The following is a 23,773-nucleotide window of genomic DNA, read 5'->3' on the forward strand; positions in this document are numbered from 1 at the left end:
CCTATAGCGTGTGCGCGCACACACGCACACACATGACACACATGACACACATGCGCGCATACACACATGCACACACATGCGAATGATTTCTCGAACGATAATCCATTTATTTATATTTTTCAATATCTGTCCTTACGATTGCGTATTTATTTCTTCCACGTATCATATTTATCTATTTGCATAACTGTAGGTGACATTTTTTTTAACAATTTTGCTAATATTTCATAACTTTTTAATTCATATTTCAAAGTGGTAACAGGTGTTTCTTTCTTTTCAAGTCTCCTCCATATCGAGCTTATTTCTAGTAGCCACGCTTGCTTACAAAGCAATTTTATATCTGCACAAGAATATCTTTCAGTACATTTTACTATGTGGTTTACAATATCTGTATTTTCTAATAAGTGGTTGCTAAGGTATAATTTGAATATACCAAGTCGAGCAACTTCATTGGGTAATGATACGTATATTTGCTTTTCGAGACGCCTGAGTAAAGCTGCATCAATGCCCCTAATAACATATTTACAATAAATATTATCGTTCTATTATACTAATAATAATGAAGGAATACTTCAAACAACACAATAACATATTTGGAATTTGGAGAAATATTACGATATTTTCTACTTAGAAAACATTGAAATAACGTGATATACGTACCAAGGGGAATTAGTTGTAGCCAGAAGAACTACATTAGAATTCTCATTAGACACTAATCCATCCAATCTAGAAAGAAGTTCTGATCTGAATCTCTTTGCAGGTTCAGACAATATACAGTCTCCTTTATTTGTGGCGGTCCAGTCAATCTCGTCGATAAAAATAATTGTAGGCGAATGACTATAGGCAAGTTCAAATAAAACCTGTTCAGTTTAACAAATGTATTATTCATTAAATATTATATTCGAAATTCCTTAAATTCATTGCCTCGTCACGAATATGATATCATTTCGTTTTCCAAACAACTATTCTATTTATATATAAATGACGAAAAATAAAATCAAATCTTTTTATACCTAGAATCTCTCCTTCATAGACAAAGGAACAAAGAAACTTACATAGACAAAGCAATTTACACGTATATACTTCTTGGAATCGCCTCTCCATTTGCTGACCAATGAGCTGGCAGTTATGTTAAAAAAGGTGCAATGGCATTCTGTCGCAACTGCTTCGCTAACTTCGTTTTCCCTGTTTTGTATATTTCTTGTAAACACGTACAGAAATGAAAAGAATACGAGTATCTTACCTGTACCAGGTGGGCCGTACAGCAAAATACCTTTCCAGGGGGAAAACGGGCCATCAGAAAAGATAGGATACTTAAGGGGATACACAACGGCCTCCTTAACAAAGATAAAATGGCGTTTTCTCTATATTAAGTAAGTGTTACGTAATTTGATATTTGAAGCGTTACTGAAATCACGTCATCGTCGATATAGGTTGGACGATTTATCGACGGGAATTTTATCGTTTAAAAGCTTTACGATACGTATGTTAATCGAAAATAACTTACGCATGAGATGTCCTCAGCAATCTTTCATAATTCCGGATTATCTGAATAAAGCTTTTCAATGCATTTCAATATCTTTGATTGCATGGATTGTTCCATTGGGACGTTAAATAGATCTTCTGATGAACGTCCATCACTCTCATTGGGGAATATTGACGTCACTGTCATTGCGAGATTAATATGACTCGTATTGTCATCAGTTATCTTCTGCTGTAGATTCATCTCTTTCACAGGCTGACTTCTTGCTTGTTTACTAACAGATTTGGCTTTTGTCTCAATACTTCTACAAACACTGGATCATATTGTAATAGGATACGTCGAATACGATACGTCGAATACGATACGTTGAATATGATACGTTGAATATGATACGTTGAATACGATAAGTTGAATACGTTGAATACTGTTTAATATCGTTAAATAATTTAAATTCTTACGTTTTGCTTGCATTTGTCACTTCCCTCGTCATTTCCCTTCCAGTTATTTTCTTACACAATATGGGATATTTTTGAAATTTCATCTTGTAATAATTTTCATACTTTGCAACAATAATTTCCAAATCGATGTTGTCGCAGACCCGATGTTCGGGAGATAGACGAGCTTCCCGGAATAATACATCGCTAATGTCTATATACCTAAAAAAATGTAGTTTTTAATTAATTATAGTTTTTAACTGATTAAAAATATTTTTCGCAATGACTGAACACTATAAGATAACCATCAAAAAACTGTTTTATCTCTAGGTAAGACAAGCAAAAGAATGTATTTACTATATAAATCCTCGAAGATAATTTCTTGTCTTCTGCTTTTTAATTTCCAATTTTTAGATGGATAAGAATAATTTGAATTTATACTTCATATATTCGTTTATAACTAGTTAATCTACATTATCGATTGAGTTATTCTTAACTACTGAATTACTGAATTGGTTTCGCCTTCTCTTTCCACGATGTCCACTGATTTCTATTTCGATTGGTCACTGACACTATTCAAAAGAATTGGAACTAGGAATATATTTTAATTATAATATACTCACCCATTGTGTTCCAAATAATCACATACAAGGTATAATATGTTCCGATGACGTTCCGAAATACGACTCTCCTCCTAATATAATTATTTTTTCATTACAATAATATAAGGTTTTTCATGTAATTTTTTGTTACATTTGCGAATTCAACGAGTTACACATGATTTTTCATGAAACACGAACGTTAAAAATATTTGATACAGTCTAATTATAAAAATTGTTAGAAGCAAAAGTCATAGAAACTATGTGCGAGTATCGCATGAAACGAACAGCTATTAAGAGAACTGCAGCAATATTACAAATCAAATAACAAAACACACTCGTCTGTGACGTGGAAATTCTAAAATCTAAAATCTAGAATATTCCTTACCTTTTTTCGCAGATTATAAAATATCTTATTCATATTACCTTGCATCGATAAATCACCGTTCATAGTGACACTTTCAAATCGCCTATCGTTTCTCAATGGATACGAGAATTTCCGTTTATTACTTTAAAAACAACCCGTCCATTACGTTTCTCTTAAAAAATTCTTTCAACTCCGTTGAAAACCGAGCATTAAACAAGAGACAAACGATTTGTTGTCATGGAAATGTTTGGTTCACACATAAGCAACGTACAAATATAATGATAGAATAGCTGAGTGTGTGTACTGTATAGTAAGATGGATGCAACATGGAAATAGAAAGAGAACACCATCTATAGATACTTTCTGTCCTTGTTTAATCAGGCATGCACACTAGTGGACATTGACGCTGCTCGTATACCGCTGTTACATATTTTCTGTACAAGTGCGCGTCATTAGACAAGGACGGAACATCCTCTCTCTACTTCTCTATCGCGTTTTTAGTTGCTCACGCGCTCTGTACCTATATCTATTACATTTCCACCATAAGCAGCGGCCGTGCAGTGACTTACAAAAGTTCCGAACGGTTCCATCCTGGGCGGACGATTAATTGCGTTCGGTACTTCGAGGCAGGAAGGTGAGTACAGAATTGCTCCTCTTAGTACTCTTATTAGAAGTGTTATCATCGAATATAAGTTTTTTCAATAAATTCTTATCGTTTTACAATCTTTCTAGAATACAATGACGTCAGCAATCGATCATTTTCGCGAATTTATTGTAAATTAATTGGGGGAATATCTGGAGTTCTTTATCGGTTTCGACTGTAAAATCAGCAACTATTCGAATTTTTCAATCATAATTGTGACATTTTCGACTCTTCCGTTGCCAAGACCCTCTTGAGAGATTTTTGGCACGTTCCATCACCCTTGTTAAACGAGTGCACATTGGTGGATATATTGATTTTAAAAACCAATACGTGTACGAGATTTATTATCTCACTGGGACAAAGAAATCCGTTTTATTCGCGAATTTTCCGTGTTTCTTCTTAATTTTCGTGAGTATCTGGCGCGGAGCATTATTTGAATGAACTTTTCATCGTTCAGATTATATTTCGTTTAAAAAGATTGAAATTGATGTCGAGAAGAAATGAAACAAGGTGCTCGGGCATTCTTTCGTTTCCCGGGGAAAGAGAAATATGAAAAAAACGGTCGTTCTTCCTTCTGCCATTTTCGTCCATTACCAAAATGGTATGACCCAAGTGTCCCGGGCCGTGAATCAATCAAGCGAATTTTGAATAATTTTTGAATAATATCCAGTTAATAATTTGTGAAACAAATTAATTTCATTTTATTGTTGGAAACAAATTAGTTGGATTTTTCTTTCTTTAGCAGTTTTTGCCAGAGTTGACCTGACGTGCTACTTCAGTTTCCATCTTCGCTTCTCGAAACTTCCAACGTCCTTGGTGTTGGAGTCTCCTTGCCCAGGTGAGTACATAGCTTCTAGATACTCGTTGCTGTTCATCCTTACGAGCCTCTCGAGCTTTAGTTGTCAATTGTTATCGTTAAAGGAAGAGAAGCTCGCGACAGATGTTATCGAACAAATCGTTTATTCTCGAAAAGTTCGAACTTGTTCGTTGCGTTTGAATATATATGGACGGACGCCGTTTTTCATGACATCATCATGATTTGTCATGTCGTGAGTATAGCTTCTGACTATCATATGTTTGTGATTTATGTGAAATTTGACCACTATATCGTGATAGAAAAATATTTCCAATGAATTATAAATATTTTACATTGTGAATTATAAATATTTGTTACAAATTATATCGTACTTGAGGTGAAAATGAACCATATATCTGCTTATGGAATATGAGGTAGTAAATCATTCGAAACATAATAACGATTAATTAAGCACATATACAATAACGTTTACGAATGAATATTGCGAATTATTGTATGGCTTTAATGCGGTATTTAATGTTTTGATTGCGGTCTTTGAAATGGTATCATAGGTGCTGATATAATATCGCGCGAAAAAGGAAAGACCAGTGGTTAATATTGCAGGTGCACCAGTGCGTTGCGCTCGTCGAGGGTGGTTTTGACGCTGGTGCCGAGGAAAGGCGCAGAACGTGTTCGATCGACCCGCGAACGTGGTCTGTGCTCATACTGCGACAAAGTTCGTTTCAGTTAGGCTCAGTCGTTGTTTGTCCGTCGACAGCGTATGGTCGCGTCGGCCTACGATTCCTTTTTTCTTCTTGTTTCTTGCGAACTCTCTCGCAACAGCCGTTCTATACGTACGCCGCCAGTATATCGCGTGATCATCGTTCCCATTGCTTCCCTTACCCTCTCACGTCCTTCGAAGAAGACCTCCCTTTGGTTTTTCCTTGTTTGGAGGGAATGTGTCGCTCGGACACATCAGGCATCAGCGTGATGTACTTTTCAGGTTTCATATTTTCTCTATGATACTTTCTAAGGAGAATTTGGAAGATATACATTTTTAGGAAATAAAGGTTTTTATGGAGTCATCGATAGGTTAGAATTTAATTAACTCTCTTATAACAGGTATACCAATTTTTTAATATATAAATTTAGTTTCCTCTATGGTGCTAGAGAACATAATGCGGGCATTTTATGATATGACGAATATATTCGTATATATTTTAGTTTATTCATTCGTCAAATTTCCCTAGTAGGCCGGCCTGCAGCTCACATGCAGCACTTAGTAAAAATTTGTTTTGTTAGAGGTTGGCCATTCTTCTTGCTATAAAAATATCGTGAAGTCATATCATATGATAAAGCACCTTCTGAAAGCTAGATGCTCGATAACGAGCCTAATGATTCTCGGTAGTTTGTAATGTCAAGCTTTGAATTGGCGAGATCGCTCTGCTGTTAAACCGCCGTCCAGCGGCGACCACATTCTTTAACCACGTTCAAGGGGTATATCACGCTACAGAAACCATCAAAGGGTTTGCAAGTTAGTTGCCTTTTAGAAGTGGGGCAGTTGGTTGTTACATGTCATCCGTAGTTGCTGGCTGTTCTCCTTAGTCGCCATACATCATAGAGACGACAGTTATAGTCGCCAGTTGTCCTTGCTAATGGTTGCTTGTTGTCGCTAGTTAGTTCTCGTTATCGTTATGTATTCCATCAATCACGCGAAATTTAACGTATGGGATTTTATTCTTCTTTATTCTTTCTGTAGAGAGATTTTTTAAGACGAGGAAAATATAGAATATTTCAAGACGACGGTAAGGTTTGAATTTAAGTAACTATTTTATGATACAACAAAGTGGAAAAACGATTTAATTTTATAAAGTTTAAGATAATTTTTTAAAAAACTTTGAATTTAAAAGATTCAAATAGATATCTTAAACGTAATTAAACCCTCCATATCGTAAGAAATTAAATGAAATTGCGCAAGAAAGTTAATACATTTAATGTATTATTTTAAACATTTATTTAAAAACATTTATTTAAAATTTAAGTGTAGGCGTTGACTTTTTTTTTTTTTTTTTGTACGTGGAGAAATCCTCATGGACACTCCGCTGCTGCAATAATCGCGTAACAGCAGAGTAGTGTCGGACTCCTACCGACTAAAACTCCACGATGACCATCTTATGCGCGTAACAGGGGTGCTCCAGGAACCTCTTATGAATTAACTTCAGTTGCATCCCCTTCTCGCGTTCTCTTGTTCGAGCCGGCTATTGAGTGGGCGTTAGGGGGAGGTCGTTGCCCCTATTGCTGTCACTTCTTCTGGTCGTAGTCCGTTAGGGTGGCGGCGGGGCGGCTCTGGGTCGTCTGACTGCCATCCTTCTCCATCGTCTTATCCTGCAGGGGTGAGAGTTTTTCTTTCTCTCCCTTTCCGCTCGCTCCTTCGCGAGCATAACTCGCTCGCAGAAGAGGCGGGCGGCCTCGTATTCCTGTGACCCTCTCAACATCGCTTCCACAATCGCTGAGGGGGTGAACGTTTCCCCTATGGCGTGCCGCAGGGTGTAGCGGGGCAGCCCCCACGCCGGACAGAGCTCCAGGGTGTGCTGCGCTGTGTCCCTGCCCTGGTAAAAGTTGTAACTACGAAGAAGCTTAACATATGGTGCGTCTCAAGACGACAGTAAAAAGTATTAAGAGATTTTTCGAGATTTTTTCTTTTAAGTTTCCAAGTACTTTTTCTATTTAACTTCTTTTTTTTGCATTTTCTCACAATATTCGATAAATAGAGACGAAATATGACAGTTCTTAATTCGGGGATTTATTGGTTCGAAAGTTACTTCAAAAGTGTTTCTGGAGTTCGTGCGGTTAATACTTTTAAACTACTGAGTACGACTTATTCCGTATGGCTGGACAAATCTTTGTCGATACTGTAAGCGTAACTGGTCCGGATATTGTCTTGTGGAGATAGAAAAATACACGAAGTATTGATTGAACTACATATTTTTGTAATTCTTTTTTAATTCTTTTAGTTCTTCATATATTGATAATAGAACGATATTCCGCTACTTTGAGCACAATATAGTAATGTTTAAATAAATAATAAAATTTACGCATTTCGTCTTCATGCGTCGATAAGAAAATGCAAAAAAAGTTAAAGAAAGATGATGCGCAGACGCGAAGTTTAGTCAGTAATAATATTTAAAACCTCTAAAATATATTGTACACATTTATTTGCAAATAAGCTCAATGAAATTAAACTGTAACTGTGTTTCCAATAATGTCTTCGATGTATTGCTCGCCATTATGTCGGATTAACAGCTCTAAGTGATCGACCTTAATCACTAAATGGCGGCCGTGATTCAGTGGTATAGCTTTACATATGACGAACATCGCAGGCGCTTATAAGACGTCTATTGTGAAACGTTTCCAATAGCACCGTTTATGTGATGGTGAAATCTGAATATATATATCGCTGAAATATATATCGCTTATCACTTGAGTCTGACACGATCGTTTTTAAATAGAATCATAATTTTTTATTCTTTACAAAATCAGTCTTTAAAGATTATGTGCAAATAAAATAGATAAATAGATAAATGGTTGTACAAACTTATAAAACAGATATTACAAGTATATCTAAATAAATGATATATTTATAAATTGTAATATTTGATCTAAAGTTTAAATAAATAAAAGAGATACTCGTGACTTACAATAAACGTATTTTTTTTTTCAATTTTTAAACAAAGCAAAAGTGGATAACAATTTTTCAAAATGTAAAAATCAACACAATGGTTGGTTTCTTTAATTAATCAATAACGTTTAAAGTTAATTAATGTCCAGAGTAGTTTGTACATTTTGTATTTCGCCGTATTTCAACGTTCGATGTGTAAATAGAACTTGATGTCTGAAATATCGAAAAAATAATTAAATCCGATCGTTCCGTCGAATTTGCAAATTGTATATTCGTGTAAAAAGTGGTAGTATATTTTTCTTTTTTCGATTATCGTTATCACTTTTTGTGTGGAAAAATTAATTCCGTGAAATGGAAGTGCAATCAATACGGCTTATCACGAAATAATAGCACAACGACGGTACATATTGATATTGACGTCAGCTTTACAAAATTTCTCGAGTATCGCGGTCGACTATTTGGGTTAAGAATTCATTTTCAAGGTTCTACAAGCACGAGTATCTTATGGATATGAGATTTCCAGTGTACATTTTAATAACCATATTTCATATTGCATGCTGCGGTCCGAGAAAAATCCGCAGTTAATATTCTGCTAATCCCTGCTGCTTTTAAAGACCATAAGTAAGGTCCGTAAGGTCGTCCGTAAGGTTTAAAAGATTTCGAGTAGATTTGTATTACGTATTTTATCTTCTGTCGTCGTGTTTAATTAATTGAAAATGACGAAACTGTAATGGGACATTATTATCAAATATTAAACGTGCTTCCATTGGGTACTTTTATGGTCTTTGCGAGATATATATGCATTATACGTTGCTATTAGCAACGCGTAGCGATGAACGATGGATCGTTATCTCGTCTCGGTTGTGTACATATCAGTAATGCACAGTACTCGTACTAAATATCTTACAAATTCCATACAAATTTTCAGATTAGTTTCGAATAATACCAACACGACCATGATAGTCACAGTACAGTATTAAATGGTGCCACTATGCATAATACACTCCTAAAATGTTTCTACAAATATATTTGTCCGAATATTTTTGTCAGCTACTATATCCTAACCACGATTTATTAAACAATATATAGATTTAAAAAAGAATATATAACGACATTACTTGTTTAGGCTAGATTGGTTTAACTTGTATAGTTTTAATAACTAGAATAAAAGAAAAGAAAAGAAAAGAAAAGAAGAAAGATAATATGTTGTGGCAGTCTAAGTCGATCTAAGAAAATAGATAAAGGGAGGGAGGGGCAAAGCTAGTTAATCTGGAAAGAATCCAAGCGTCAATTTCAAGCATTTACAGAGAATCAAGCGGGCTGGTTAAAGTCGTGAGTTGAGCAATTATCCCGCGTTAGGTTCAATCAGGTTAGTCCCACGCGAAATTGATCCAACCATGCGAAAACGAGTGTATTCTGATTTCTGTCGCAGATACTTCTGGCTAGCGCAGTACCTACACGGTGGTTGTTGAAATAACCGCTTCTCATCTCTTTTCCGCAGCGCGGACATCATCCTTTGACCCCTTACGACTAACGAAATTTTCGAAGATGTACGGCAATTTGAGATTCTACTTGAAAATGATCATGATTGCGGTCTGTGTGCCGTCTGCTCTTCTTTTTGCCCTTCCGTCAAAGACTGGTAAGTTGATACTGATTAATTATGCGATCGAAATCCTATATAATGGCTACAAAAAATATTTGCATCATTATTCTCGTTTCCTAATGAATCGCTGTTTTAATCAAGTTTTATATTGCATCAAATTTCTGTAGTTACACGAAAGTACTAAATTATAGAAAACTTGATATACACGGATTTAATTAATTGATAAATTAGTCAATATATAGGCATTATTATTTCACGTGAAATTTTACAACGTCAAAAACCTAACATTCCTGTACGAGCAGTATTAATCACAAATTGTGAGAGTGCTTACTGATAAGGAAGAAAGATAATATAGAAAACGCAGACTTATGGAAAGAGAATCCCTGACATTAGACACGAATACGCGATTTCACGAAATATTTTATGGCATATCTAAGATAGAGAATATATATAGAGTACATATAAGTATATATAGAGTAAGAATATATATAGAGTATATATAAGTACCAAAAATACATCCTATGACGTGTATGCGATCTACGCTGTATGGGACGTATTATAAATGGTTTCCGCCACTCAACCGCATTTGAATTTATGAACACGATCGAACAATTGACACAAATTATTAATTTCCGTCTCTACCCTAGTAACGATTTGCTTTGGAACGAGGTCGAATCGTTCTGATTCCGCGCATGATTAACAAATAATTACAGAGGACATCAATTACTTGGATGGTCTTCGCCATTTCAACGTAGCATCGATGACATCCGGTAATTGAACTCAAAGTGATTTGCTTAAACCGATTAATTTGATCAAATCAACCAATTACTTGAATTAATGCAAGCTGTACTCGAGATTCGCGCATCTTGTGTATACACACCGGGTCAGACAAAAGTTTTCATTCATCCCAGTAGAACTTTCGTAGTCCTTGAGGACGAGTGTCGCTTCTCGTGCATCTAAAGTTTCGTTCAAATTAGCCGATTTATTTGAACTCGATCGACTGGAAACCTCTTTGTCACTGTGAATTTGTTACTTAATTGATACTCTTATACGCCTTTGTCCTTTAAGCTCTTACATCCATTTTTAATTAGTCAAGTCGTTTGACTTTTCACAAGTATTTTGAAACTATTTTACTAGCGCGAATCTACTTTTTTTACTTGAGATTATCTGCTATTTTTATTGAAATGTATATGTACGTATATACACTTTTGAATTTTAGCCTTCTATTATTCTTATATCCTTTAAACGTCATTTCAAGCTTCAAGCGACTTTAACTCAAATAGCTCGATTTCAAGTTTTAACGTATACTGTAAAGCACACTTGCGAAGTGAAACAGTAAACAGGATATGAAAACTCCCTCCCCAGTAAGAAATCGAATATCCAATTTCAATCGTGCTTCATCGATGAAGCATCAATGCTACGTAGAAGCATCGTGGCAGCCGCAATGCGGATCCGTTGCGGATCCGAACAAAAATTACCTGGCACGATCGTTTTCGTAACGCTATTAGCCGTTTCAGTATCAGGGATGTTTTAAAAATCCGTATCGGATTGTACCATGAAGCGCAATAGCGCTTCGTTTATTTATTTACGAGAAGTGCCGATCAACTCGATTGCACTGCTCTTTTTTTTTGTCGAAACATACCGTTCAACGCGTTCACGCTTCACTTCATCAGCTATATCAGAAACGTTACACTAAAGAGTCAAAAGATTGCCAAATATTCGTGCTTTACCTTTTGTTTGTGTGACGTTCTGTAATTGGTTTTCCAATTCAAGAGGTAATTTATACATTAGTTTTTTCTTTATTTGGTTTACGATTATTTGAAAGAAAAGTAATTACGAGAGGAAATTCTGATATGACTAGCGACAAGCTACGTTCGGAACCGAGCGCGTTGTGAATTGACAATCGTAACCAAACATCGCGACACAGTTCACCACACTACGCGTACAGCATGATCACGCTGAGTGGCGTTGAAACGGTTAACGTAACTGCTCGTACGACCGTCGAATGGCAAAGATATTCAAGCTGAGAATCGTTTTTAGATGCTACAGACGACGACTGTACTGACTTCCAAGGAGAAACCATTCGACATGGTCTTATGTATGTGCCGGGACCTGCGGTTTGCAGTCTCTGCGTCTGCTATCATTCGGAGCCGAAGTGGTGCCAGGCGATCTTCTGCAAACCACCCGTAGTGAGTATATGCTCATTACTTAAACACTTAACACAACCAGAGAGAAACTAAAGTACACCGTTAACGCTTGCACGCTGGTCGTTAAAGCACATGCTACGCGAATAGGGTACATAGGCGATTCATCTAACTTGCCTTGAATTACTTTTACAAAGAGAAACATGGACAGGAATAATTTTTTGTTACGAGTCGTTTAATTTATTCGTTCGTTAGGACGATTGGTCTGACAAATTCAAAGTCTTGTTCCGTATAAATATTTTTAAACAAGCACGTCATAAGCTTTGTATATTTTTTTTATCGCAACGAAACTGTTCAGAGAAATGTTGAAATTATTAATTACAAAAGAAGACATTTACGTTGTAAAAATGTTAGCGAAAACATTTGTGAAAAAGTTACTTGGTTATAAATTCTACAAAAAGAAATATTGAAAATCACGTCCCATTTATTCAGTTGCACGTATGAAAAGTATTTTGCATTCGCGCAAAAAAATCCCTTAAGGATACATATTTTATAATAATTGGAGTGTCAAAGTTATTACGCGGATTGGCGTACATGTGCCTTTTAATGAAACTAGGTTATTCATTTGTTATTCGTTCCTAACTTTCAAATTTATGACTTTTGCGGAATAAAATTTTATATTCCGGTTCAGTGTATAAATGATTCATTTTGAATTTAATAAAATTGGAGTTACAGCAGAACAAATAATAATTTGTGCTTTATTAAAATGTTCTTTTAGCATCTCGTTTTAATATTTCTCTAATAATATTTTCTTAACCGTTATATTTAAATGAAGGTTTTCAAAGCAGAGACGTACTTTAACGTAGGAAATGGACGTACATTTATAATGAGAATTCAGAGGCAAAAATATTTCATACAAAAATTAATATTCCCCATGTGTAAATAGCTACGTTATGACTTTTATATTTATCTAACGTCTTTCCATGCAAGGTAACGTATATTTGCATCTGTGCTTCTTCCCCTCTGGGTATTAAAACCTGGCATTCGTGAAAATGAGTAAAAAGCATGAGCCATCCTATAAAAAGAAGCTGCTTTCATCTTTCATTACATATTCGTCAGAATATCGTTAATAAATATTTCAGTTCAGATTTCAGCTTAAATAAATGCATAGGATTGGACATTTATTTATATATGTATCTGTGAACGCTTTTTGACATAAAATTTTTATAACGACTAAAATGACATATTCCGATATTAAATTAATTTGATGAGAATAAAATCTGAATTTTTTAAACGAGATTTTGTATGAAGTTACATTTATTGGGAAAAATTCATTCTTTTATAATATGATAAAACGAGACTCATAGTCTGTATAAATCATTTCATGGAATATTATGTGTATGTACATGTGTTCTACGCTTTTATTATAAAAATGCTAAATGAACATAACGATCAAATGCGATTTTTTTTGCGAAACACTTTGCTAGTCGTGAGAAGCAGCAATTCCCTTCTGCGAATCAATTACGGTTCACGAGAAATTGTATTATAGCCTGGGACGTATTCAAATTATCTTCAATTATTCTCGGCTGTTTCCATTTCTATTCGTCTCTTACGTAAGTACTCGTTTGATGTACGTACATAGTGAGACAATAATCGTTGACACCTTTAATGTCTTCAGTATTATAGAATAAGACGCGAAAATACGTTGAAACCTGACTTTTAGATTCGCGAGACTCTATAAGGCTTCGAAAGTCTCTTGTTTCAGGCCGAATAAAAAATTGTAGATGAAGAATTACATTGCGAGATCTGTTAAGGAAAATTTTAAATCGTATCGTTGTAATAGGATTATTTCAGCGAGGGAAATTACGTGTTGCGTGCGAAGCCACGAGCTTTCTTTCAGGCTAATATACATAATTGTCCTATCGAACTTTCCATCTAAACCGTTGCGCTCACACGTGGATTTTGCATTTCAATTTTCTTACTTACGGTCCAGTCCTGTGAGACCAAGTTAAATTTTTCAGCCCTCCGAGGTAGAATATGTTTTATAGAGAGACGTACAACGCCATGAAGGGGAGACAGATCAATAAATTGGGTCATCTTTAAATTACTGACAATTATTTCATCGACGCAGTTTCACCGACACCGAGTCCCCTTGCAACGTCTGTCAAAGCTTATTTACCGATACACTGAAATCAACCACAATCATTTTACCGACGTCTTCCTTTGCTGACAGTTATTATACTCGCTGTCATATGTTATCGTTGATTATACATCGTCATTTACAAATTCGTTTCCGCGTATAACGAAACAAAGGAAGAAACGAAAATGATACGTTTCATGACGCATTGTTAAATTATTAATTAACCAGAGTTACATATCTACATGAATGCTTTGAAATGTCAGTTATAATTCATGAAAATGGATACAAGCCATTTTACTATACATAAATAGAATTATAAAGACATGTTACGTACTAATGCTTTTACGAAATATATTTCTGTATACGTTTGACGTTTCTGTATTATTCCTTTTGTGCTTTCTGCTCTTGTATTTAGCTCGTCGGAAGTAAAAATACGTTAAGCGAATCAGCTAATCTATTCGAGCGTTTCAATGGCTCAGTCTTCTCTTATGTAACTACCAAAAGAGAAGACAAGTCTTTGGTTATACAACATTTCATAACGTCCAAAGTAACGGGGCACTAATTAGTTGAAACTTTAAGACAGACCAGATATCAGTCATCGTCCGTAAATACATTTATTACGATCGTTTCAAGTTTAAAGAAACACCGTTATAAAGTCGTAATAACAAGAACTGGTTCTACGTTTTCTATCCATTTCCTTCCAGATAAATCTCTCTATCTAAAATCCTTATTTCCATATTTCCTTGAAAAGGTTAAAGTCGTTATGTATAAAATCGAACGTAGAGAAGAAGGAAGATCCGCAAAAAATTCTTTCAGCTTTCCCTATGTTCGAGCTCGAATCAAAGCAATCCTATTCCCAATAGGGTGACTATGCGTTTAACTTCTCATAGAATCTCTCTGATTCCGTGTGATACCTTCGGTGCTTTTGAAGTATGTAATCGATGTCGTAACGTCAACGCTTTGCAGTGCGAATTCAATTTTAAGTTGCAATTTCCCCGTTTGCGTGGCAAAAGCATAAAATCGATAGCGCACGTTTCGATAAACACGTTTTCTTTGCTGATGGCGCTCTATAAATATAAATATTTGAATAAATATCGCGAATTTCATGTTGCTAAAAGATTTATACTATTTATTCGTAAATAACTGTTGGATATGTTTAAGTTGAAACCACTGCATTAGGTCTTTTTTCTTGTTTAAAATTATTTGTATTGGTAAATTGAATGAAAGTTCTAACATGTAATTCTTTAAAGCTTGAATCTCTGCGAAGAGAAAAGATCTTTCAACCAACAAGAACTGGTTCTACGTTTTCTATCCATTTCCTTCCAGATAAATCTCTCTATCTAAAATCCTTATTTCCATATTTCCTTGAAAAGGTTAAAGTCGTTATGTATAAAATCGAACGTAGAGAAGAAGGAAGATCCGCAAAAAATTCTTTCAGCTTTCCCTATGTTCGAGCTCAAATCAAGGCAATCCTATTCCCAATAGGGTGACTATGCGTTTAACTTCTCATAGAATCTCTCTGATTCCGTGTGATACCTTCGGTGCTTTTGAAGTATGTAATCGATGTCGTAACGTCAACGCTTTGCAGTGCGAATTCAATTTTAAGTTGCAATTTCCCCGTTTGCGTGGCAAAAGCATAAAATCGATAGCGCACGTTTCGATAAACACGTTTTCTTTGCTGATGGCGCTCTATAAATATAAATATTTGAATAAATATCGCGAATTTCATGTTGCTAAAAGATTTATACTATTTATTCGTAAATAACTGTTGGATATGTTTAAGTTGAAACCACTGCATTAGGTCTTTTTTCTTGTTTAAAATTATTTGTATTGGTAAATTGAATGAAAGTTCTAACATGTAATTCTTTAAAGCTTGAATCTCTGCGAAGAGAAAAGATCTTTCAACCAACAAGAACTGGTTCTACGTTTTCTATCCATTTCCTTCCAGATAAATCTCTCTATCTAAAATCCTTATTTCCATATTTCCTTGAAAAGGTTAAAGTCGTTATGTATAAAATCGAACGTAGAGAAGAAGGAAGATCCGCAAAAAATTCTTTCAGCTTTCCCTATGTTCGAGCTCAAATCAAGGCAATCCTATTCCCAATAGGGTGACTATGCGTTTAACTTCTCATAGAATCTCTCTGATTCCGTGTGATACCTTCGGTGCTTTTGAAGTATGTAATCGATGTCGTAACGTCAACGCTTTGCAGTGCGAATTCAATTTTAAGTTGCAATTTCCCCGTTTGCGTGGCAAAAGCATAAAATCGATAGCGCACGTTTCGATAAACACGTTTTCTTTGCTGATGGCGCTCTATAAATATAAATATTTGAATAAATATCGCGAATTTCATGTTGCTAAAAGATTTATACTATTTATTCGTAAATAACTGTTGGATATGTTTAAGTTGAAACCACTGCATTAGGTCTTTTTTCTTATTTAAAATTATTTGTATTGGTAAATTGAATGAAAGTTCTAACATGTAATTCTTTAAAGCTTGAATCTCTGCGAAGAGAAAAGATCTTTCAACCAACAAGAACTGGTTCTACGTTTTCTATCCATTTCCTTCCAGATAAATCTCTCTATCTAAAATCCTTATTTCCATATTTCCTTGAAAAGGTTAAAGTCGTTATGTATATAATCCAACGTAGAGAAGAAGGAAGACCCGCAAAAAATTCTTTCAGCTTTCCCTATGTTCGAGCTCGAATCAAAGCAATCCTATTCCCAATAGGGTGACTATGCGTTTAACTTCTCATAGAATCTCTCTGATTCCGTGTGATACCTTCGGTGCTTTTGAAGTATGTAATCGATGTCGTAACGTCAACGCTTTGCAGTGCGAATTCAATTTTAAGTTGCAATTTCCCCGTTTGCGTGGCAAAAGCATAAAATCGATAGCGCACGTTTCGATAAACACGTTTTCTTTGCTGATGGCGCTCTATAAATATAAATATTTGAATAAATATCGCGAATTTCATGTTGCTAAAAGATTTATACTATTTATTCGTAAATAACTGTTGGGTATGTTTAAGATGAAACCACTGCATTAGGTCTTTTTTCTTGTTTAAAATTATTTGTATTGGTAAATTGAATGAAAGTTCTAACATGTAATTCTTTAAAGCTTGAATCTCTGCGAAGAGAAAAGATCTTTCAACCAACAAGAACTGGTTCTACGTTTTCTATCCATTTCCTTCCAGATAAATCTCTCTATCTAAAATCCTTATTTCCATATTTCCTTGAAAAGGTTAAAGTCGTTATGTATATAATCCAACGTAGAGAAGAAGGAAGACCCGCAAAAAATTCTTTCAGCTTTCCCTATGTTCGAGCTCGAATCAAAGCAATCCTATTCCCAATAGGGTGACTATGCGTTTAACTTCTCATAGAATCTCTCTGATTCCGTGTGATACCTTCGGTGCTTTTGAAGTATGTAATCGATGTCGTAACGTCAACGCTTTGCAGTGCGAATTCAATTTTAAGTTGCAATTTCCCCGTTTGCGTGGCAAAAGCATAAAATCGATAGCGCACGTTTCGATAAACACGTTTTCTTTGCTGATGGCGCTCTATAAATATAAATATTTGAATAAATATCGCGAATTTCATGTTGCTAAAAGATTTATACTATTTATTCGTAAATAACTGTTGGATATGTTTAAGTTGAAACCACTGCATTAGGTCTTTTTTCTTGTTTAAAATTATTTGTATTGGTAAATTGAATGAAAGTTCTAACATGTAATTCTTTAAAGCTTGAATCTCTGCGAAGAGAAAAGATCTTTCAACCAACAAGAACTGGTTCTACGTTTTCTATCCATTTCCTTCCAGATAAATCTCTGTATCTAAAATCCTTATTTCCATATTTCCTTGAAAAGGTTAAAGTCGTTATGTATAAAATCGAACGTAGAGAAGAAGGAAGACCCGCAAATAATTCTTTCAGCTTTCCCTATGTTCGAGCTCGAATCAAAGCAATCCTATTCCCAATAGGGTGACTATGCGTTTAACTTCTCATAGAATCTCTCTGATTCCGCGTGATACCTTCGGTGCTTTTGAAGTATGTAATCGATGTAGTAACGTCAACGCTTTGCAGTGCGAATTCAATTTTAAGTTGCAATTTCCCTGTTTGCGTGGCAAAAGCATAAAATCGATAGCGCACGTTTCGATAAACACGTTTTCTTTGCTGATGGCGCACTATAAATATAAATATTTGAATAAATATCGCGAATTTCATGTTGCTAAAAGATTTATACTATTTATTCGTAAATAACTGTTGGATATGTTTAAGTTGAAACCACTGCATTAGGTCTTTTTTCTTGTTTAAAATTATTTGTATTGGTAAATTGAATGAAAGTTCTAACATGTAATTTGTTCTTCTTTTATAAATAGTTTACAGAGGATAAAGCGTGGGTAACTCACGACTGTCGCGATCATGACACTATACATACCTATGCATAGCACGTATACTAAGCTAACTAAAATAGCAAGTCAGAGAAATGGAAATTTAGGAAAATCTAAAGGAAGATAAAACGTTCGAGCCTTGCCAGGAATATAAGATGCTAAGTAATCTTCCTAAGTAATCTCCTCCAGCTTTTTCTAGTTTGATCAATAATTATTAGTACATGTTAGGAAAACAAATAGAATTTTTGTTCTCAAGCGAGGTATAATTTAAATTTTGTATGTACACAAAAATGTTAAATATCTGTAATAAACATGGTATAATCAATTTTTTTACATAAAATTATATTGTATAGGCTATTGTTATTTAAACATTTTAAATTGGATGAAGAAAAAAAATGACGCAAATAAAACGTAGGACATTTTTATTAAAGAGACTAATATAGAGATTTATCTACTTAACTGTGATTAAATCATCTCCACTTAACGCTCTACCTCTTCTATTAATTATGATTCGTTAAACTATGATTACAGAGGATGGGTTTTTTGATAAAATGACATTCTGACAAATATATATAGATCGATATATATAGATATAGATAGACAAATATATAGATTCTTACAACAGTAGTTATGAATGAACAGTAGTTATTGTATCAATTCCGTTCTTCAGAAGCTTCATTTGTGAAAAGACAATTCGCCGGAATATGGATTCACTGTAGTTATAGCTATAGGATTTCAATCTAGTTGACAGACTTGCCTTACGTAGAGAATATCTGTCTCGTGTTCTACCTTATCGCGATTCTCTCCTCATCTTATACGCTTTGTCGAGCAAAGTAATATTGGCATATATCTCGACTCTGGTTACAATCGTTAGTTTCCGCCTAAACGGTTAGAATCACACAGCTCGCGCTCTACTCTCGTTTATTCAACATTCAGGCCATATGGTCGCATGCGACGAGTTTTATGTTAATTCCGACCGATTACAATACCTTTGTTTCGTTTACAAGGAACGACGAGACTGGCAGTTGCGTGATTTCCAATGCAAAAGCCGCGATATCTGCACGATAACCTAACCTCAACCGATTTTGTTGTACTATTCTTATGTGGACTTCGTTTGTACCACTTTCGTAACAAAAATAGAATACGTAGAACACAGCATTCCGTTATGCGATATTGTCGATTCCTAACATCCGAAAAATCAGAGATAATTTTTTCCCTACAGTTGTACATTTGTGTGAAAAATTACGAACGTAAAGTTGTTTGGTGCATGCACAGTCCTCCCCTCCCCTGCATTTGCGTGGACATGCTAGAAAGATTCACTTTTCCACGGTGAAACTGTATGTATTATAATTTCATTTTTACAAAGGTCGAACATCCTACTATGCATAAATTTAATATTAATATAAGCAGGTTTCGTGTTAAGTATTACATCTGACGTATAAGCACACGTGTGTACGAGCCTTGGTTTTAAATGTCTTATAGTAGACACCGAAAAGATTATTCAGTTGGATATCTGACTCAACATCAATATTTTACTAGGAGATAACATGTTAAGAACACGTTGGTGGATGGCATGGGAGATGATGAATGAAGACATACTTCTGTGAGATACATAAAATAGTAGTCAGAACGTATTTTGGCGCTTGGGGACAGCAACAGCTGGTGATACTGTCATACACCTCCATTTATAAACTTTCGAAAATCGATGTGACCTTCAAACTTTAGTGTATTCTGTTTCACAGCACAAAATGTTTCCGAAACGTACGTTTATTGTTACAATAAACTTGACTAGTGGCTCTGAAATACTATCCTTGAAAAAACAATGGGGAAATTGCAGCAAAAAAAAGAAGGAAATAAACAAAGACCTTGTTGGTTCGTAAAAATAAAATATGCTACAGGAAAAACTTTTTCCAACGGATTGAGATGCGACAAGCTTTAAAAGCTATGACGCGAATCGAGCGTTTGTCTACAAGAGCGCATTTTCGGTGGATATATAGATATACATGTATATGTGACGAAATATACTAAAGCAATATTGACCCTTTGTCGCTGAAAGTATCAAACTACAAAACTTCCTTTCAAATTTTCAGAATAAGGAAATCAGGATCATGATAAATAATTGGAACATAATTAAAAATAATATATCTTCTCTATAAGATAATGAATACATTGGTTCATTTAATTTTTATGGATATTCAAACGCTTCTGTGAAATAAAACGTCAAGATTATAGAGTATAAAATTCATAGCTATGAAATAACTAAAACTCTGATGTATTATTAAAAATATACGTTAGGTTGTATGTAGTGATACATACAAAGATTACATGTACAAACTCATAATTAACACAATGCTACCGCAACCATTCTGCAATCTACCTTGCCCAAAACACTCTTTCAGTCACCTCCAAACTCTTCAATTCTCTCCACCTAACCACCCACAAACCATTCACAAACATGCAATTCTCGACAAAAGAAGAACTTATCGTCAGTTGTCCTTAACATCTCGTTCATTCATTTGGTCCCTATCCCCCTATTTCCTCCCACTGCGATGATCGCACTACATTTTTCCACGTCTCTATTCTATTCTCTGGATGACCTGAATTCTCGAGCAGTCGAGTGACGATTGATCTGTACAATTGATCGATTTCTTTTTACTACAGACATGCAAGAAATTCCGTGTTGGAGAGCGATGTTGCGAGTTCGAGTGCCTGGACCATCTGAAGAACGTTACCGGAACTGGTATAGTTTATGTCGTTGATGACAATAATTCCTCCACGACTCAGCAACAAGAGCTACTCTGGGTGATGAGCTTAATGATGCTGTTGCGGCTATTTTAATTTTTCAACAAGGATCCAGATGGCGCCGTTGACGAAATTCTTTCATTATAAACGTCAACGATCAACATCAGCCATCAGGGAACAAAGAAGGTACGCTGTAACGTGTCTGAGTAATTATACCTCGAGGAGTATACTTTTTTTTTTGTAACTCGTCGAGTTGCAATTCTAATTTTTGCACTTCCTCCTTCATGTCCTCTATGTGCTTCTCGAGCTCTTGTGTCGTCCTGTGCGAAGTAAATCGCACTTATTATTTAATATACCTTTTGAATTGACTTCTGTCTCTGTAGTTTCTTCTTTTGTATCTTCTTCGAGTTTTCTTTGTTCTTCTAATCCACCCTTCTCATTTTGTAGGATCTTCCTTGTTGTTACGCCGCCTAAAACATCTGCACGCCAGCCCGCGCCACCGGACAACAACCAGCCTGCGTAACGTCACTTCGACCCTCAATAAACCTAAGGACCCACCATAACTTTCACTTCCCTGTATTGTTTCGCCATGTGTCTTCAATCCGTTTGTCTTGAAGAATTTCTAAAGCTTAAAAATATTCTCGAAACACAGTCGGTTTTTAGGGAGGTCCTTGGGACCACGCCGGGAAGGAGCGTCAGCGCTAGGGGCAATGACCTCCTCCTAACGCCAATTCAAAAGTCAGGAGGTACTAGGATTGGCTCGAACAAGAGGACGCGAAAAGGGGGTGCAACAGAAGTTAATTCATAAGAGGTTCCTGGACCCCTGTCACACGCATAGGATGGTCATCGTGGAGTTTTAGTCGGTAGGAGTCCGACACAACTCTGCTGTTACGTGATTACTGCAGCAGCAGAGTGTCCATGAGGATTTTTCCACGTACAAAAAAGAAAAAAAAAAGAAAATGTCGTAATAGGTACTGAAGGTACACTCAAATATGTTCAACAACCAATAACGTTTATTAGACTCTATCACTCAATAACAATAAACGATTAACAACGGTTGAATAACGATTAACGATTAACTACGGTAGACGCTTGACGACGATTAACAACAGCGACGATCAACCGATCTCTCAAAAATAGTCGACTCGTTTCTCTTCACCATTCGCGCTTCGCGGCTCGTATCCGTCCGCGATCATGGTAACGTATGCCTTCTGCCCAGTATTTGAAGGAAGGACAAAACATAACACAATATAACGTAATACATTATAACGTAATATATTATAAAGTAATATAATATAACGTTATACATTATAACGTAATAGCACATAACGCAATATATTATAACGTAATACTATGAAACGTAATATAATATAATATAACATAATACAATATGACGTAATGTAATATAAGGTAATACAATATAACTGAGATGTAGAATGTGAAAGCTATCAACTGAAAACGCGGCGGTTCGTTCAACAGTTTGTTTACTTCCTTGACTAGCGACTTTTTCAGAACTCTCGACAACTGCTGTGTTGATCCACTTGCTTCCCTTTGTCACCTTTCGATATCCCCACTATACATGTGTTCGTATCCGTCTGCGATTACGGTAACGTACGCCATCTGGCCAGTATTTGAAGTTAGGGCAAAACGTAACACAATATAACGTAATACATTATAACGTATTATAATATAACGTAATCCCATATAACATAATATAACGTAATCCCATATAACATAATACATTATAACATGATACTATATAGCGTAATACATTACAACTTAACACATTATAACGTAATAGATTATAACGTAATATAATATAACGTAATATAAAATAACGTAATATAGTATAACGTAGTAGTATATAACGTAATACATTGTGACGTAATCCATTATATTTTAATATTATATAACATAATACTATATATCGCAATACATTATAACATACTAATATACAACGTAATACTGTATAACGTAATACCATAATACGTAATAACGTATAGTATTACATAATACATTATTACGTAATACTATATAACGTAATATAATATAATGAAGTATAATATAAAGTAATTCTATATAACATAATATAATGTAACGTAATACAGTATAACGTAGTACAATATAACGTAATACTACGTAACGTAATTCAGTATAACGTGCTATAATATAACGTAATACTATATTATTTTGTCAAATAAAACGAATAAGATATTTCTTAACAACGACCAATATTCTTTAATTGTTATTATTTAATTATGAGAATATTATATAAACTATTCTTTCTCAGTTTGCTTTTTTACAAATTTAGTTTTATTCTGTTTAGCTAATGTTTCATAATTACGTGAAAATGTAACTGTAACAATGATTTTTTGTAATATTTTTCTTGTATTCAGACAATTTTACATTTCAGAGATATAAATTATTCAGTTTACAAAAATCTGTATAATTTAAGCATATTGGCAAGAAAGTATTAACTTGTATATACTGTATATATGTTATATATTGTACATTAAATATGAAATTATATCTCATCAACATTTTGATTACTCCATCTGTTACAGCCTATAAAAATAACCAGTTACACAAAACACACACCATATTTTATATATATCTAAAATTATGAATATGATAATATGTAATTTTAGTAGAAGTATCTTTGTAATTAATTTATTCTAAAAAAAAGCAAAAATATTAATTTATTGAGCTAAATAAATAGAAATTATCTAGAATATGGTGGCAGAACATAATTTTGTGAATTC

The 23,773-nt window shown here is 34.8% G+C and overlaps 2 protein-coding genes across 13 annotated transcripts; one reads left to right on the forward strand and one right to left on the reverse strand.

Annotated features, from left to right (window-relative positions):
• Positions 1-1,058: 1,058 nt before the first annotated feature.
• On the reverse strand, positions 1,059-3,215 carry LOC117164685 (uncharacterized). Of its 2 annotated transcripts, none has more exons than XM_076619935.1 (4): positions 2,272-3,215; positions 1,939-2,136; positions 1,505-1,793; positions 1,059-1,404 (listed from the first exon to the last, which is right to left on the reverse strand). In XM_076619935.1, exons 2-3 carry the CDS (start codon positions 2,019-2,021, stop codon positions 1,529-1,531), a joined length of 348 nt encoding a protein of 115 aa, XP_076476050.1. In that variant the 5' UTR covers positions 2,022-2,136; positions 2,272-3,215; the 3' UTR covers positions 1,059-1,404; positions 1,505-1,528. The 2 variants fall into 2 exon arrangements, with proteins under 2 accessions (XP_076476050.1, XP_033203795.2); XM_033347904.2 differs by having other exon boundaries at positions 1,059-1,334; positions 2,272-2,417.
• Positions 1,230-23,551, forward strand: LOC117164684 (uncharacterized). 11 transcript variants are annotated; one of them, XM_076619927.1, is made up of 7 exons: positions 1,230-1,370; positions 3,428-3,514; positions 4,266-4,361; positions 9,431-9,637; positions 11,642-11,790; positions 20,931-21,197; positions 21,459-23,551. In XM_076619927.1, the coding sequence occupies exons 4-6, from the start codon at positions 9,547-9,549 to the stop codon at positions 21,105-21,107; spliced, it is 417 nt and encodes a 138-aa protein (XP_076476042.1). In that variant the 5' UTR covers positions 1,230-1,370; positions 3,428-3,514; positions 4,266-4,361; positions 9,431-9,546; the 3' UTR covers positions 21,108-21,197; positions 21,459-23,551. The 11 variants fall into 11 exon arrangements, with proteins under 11 accessions (XP_076476042.1, XP_076476043.1, XP_076476044.1 ...); XM_076619928.1 differs by having other exon boundaries at positions 4,269-4,361; XM_076619929.1 differs by having other exon boundaries at positions 1,245-1,370; positions 3,382-3,514.
• The last annotated feature ends 222 nt before the right edge of the window (positions 23,552-23,773 follow it).

The sequence above is a fragment of the Bombus vancouverensis genome, chromosome 7 (assembly GCF_051014615.1).
Source record: "Bombus vancouverensis nearcticus chromosome 7, iyBomVanc1_principal, whole genome shotgun sequence".
NCBI lineage: Eukaryota > Metazoa > Arthropoda > Insecta > Hymenoptera > Apidae > Bombus > Bombus vancouverensis.

What these genes read in the sequence shown, in the direction of transcription:
- LOC117164685 (XM_076619935.1), bottom strand. Translation starts at nt 2,021, where the DNA reads ATGAAATTTCAAAAATATCCCATATTGTGTAAGAAAATAACTGGAAGG. An exon ending in GTGACAAATGCAAGCAAAAC is followed by an intron (nt 1,794 to 1,938) that starts GTAAGAATTTAA and finishes AATATGATCCAG; the next exon opens with TGTTTGTAGAAGTATTGAGA.
- LOC117164684 (XM_076619927.1), top strand. Translation starts at nt 9,547, where the DNA reads ATGTACGGCAATTTGAGATTCTACTTGAAAATGATCATGATTGCGGTC. An exon ending in TGCCCTTCCGTCAAAGACTG is followed by an intron (nt 9,638 to 11,641) that starts GTAAGTTGATAC and finishes AATCGTTTTTAG; the next exon opens with ATGCTACAGACGACGACTGT. An exon ending in TCTTCTGCAAACCACCCGTA is followed by an intron (nt 11,791 to 20,930) that starts GTGAGTATATGC and finishes TTTTTACTACAG; the next exon opens with ACATGCAAGAAATTCCGTGT.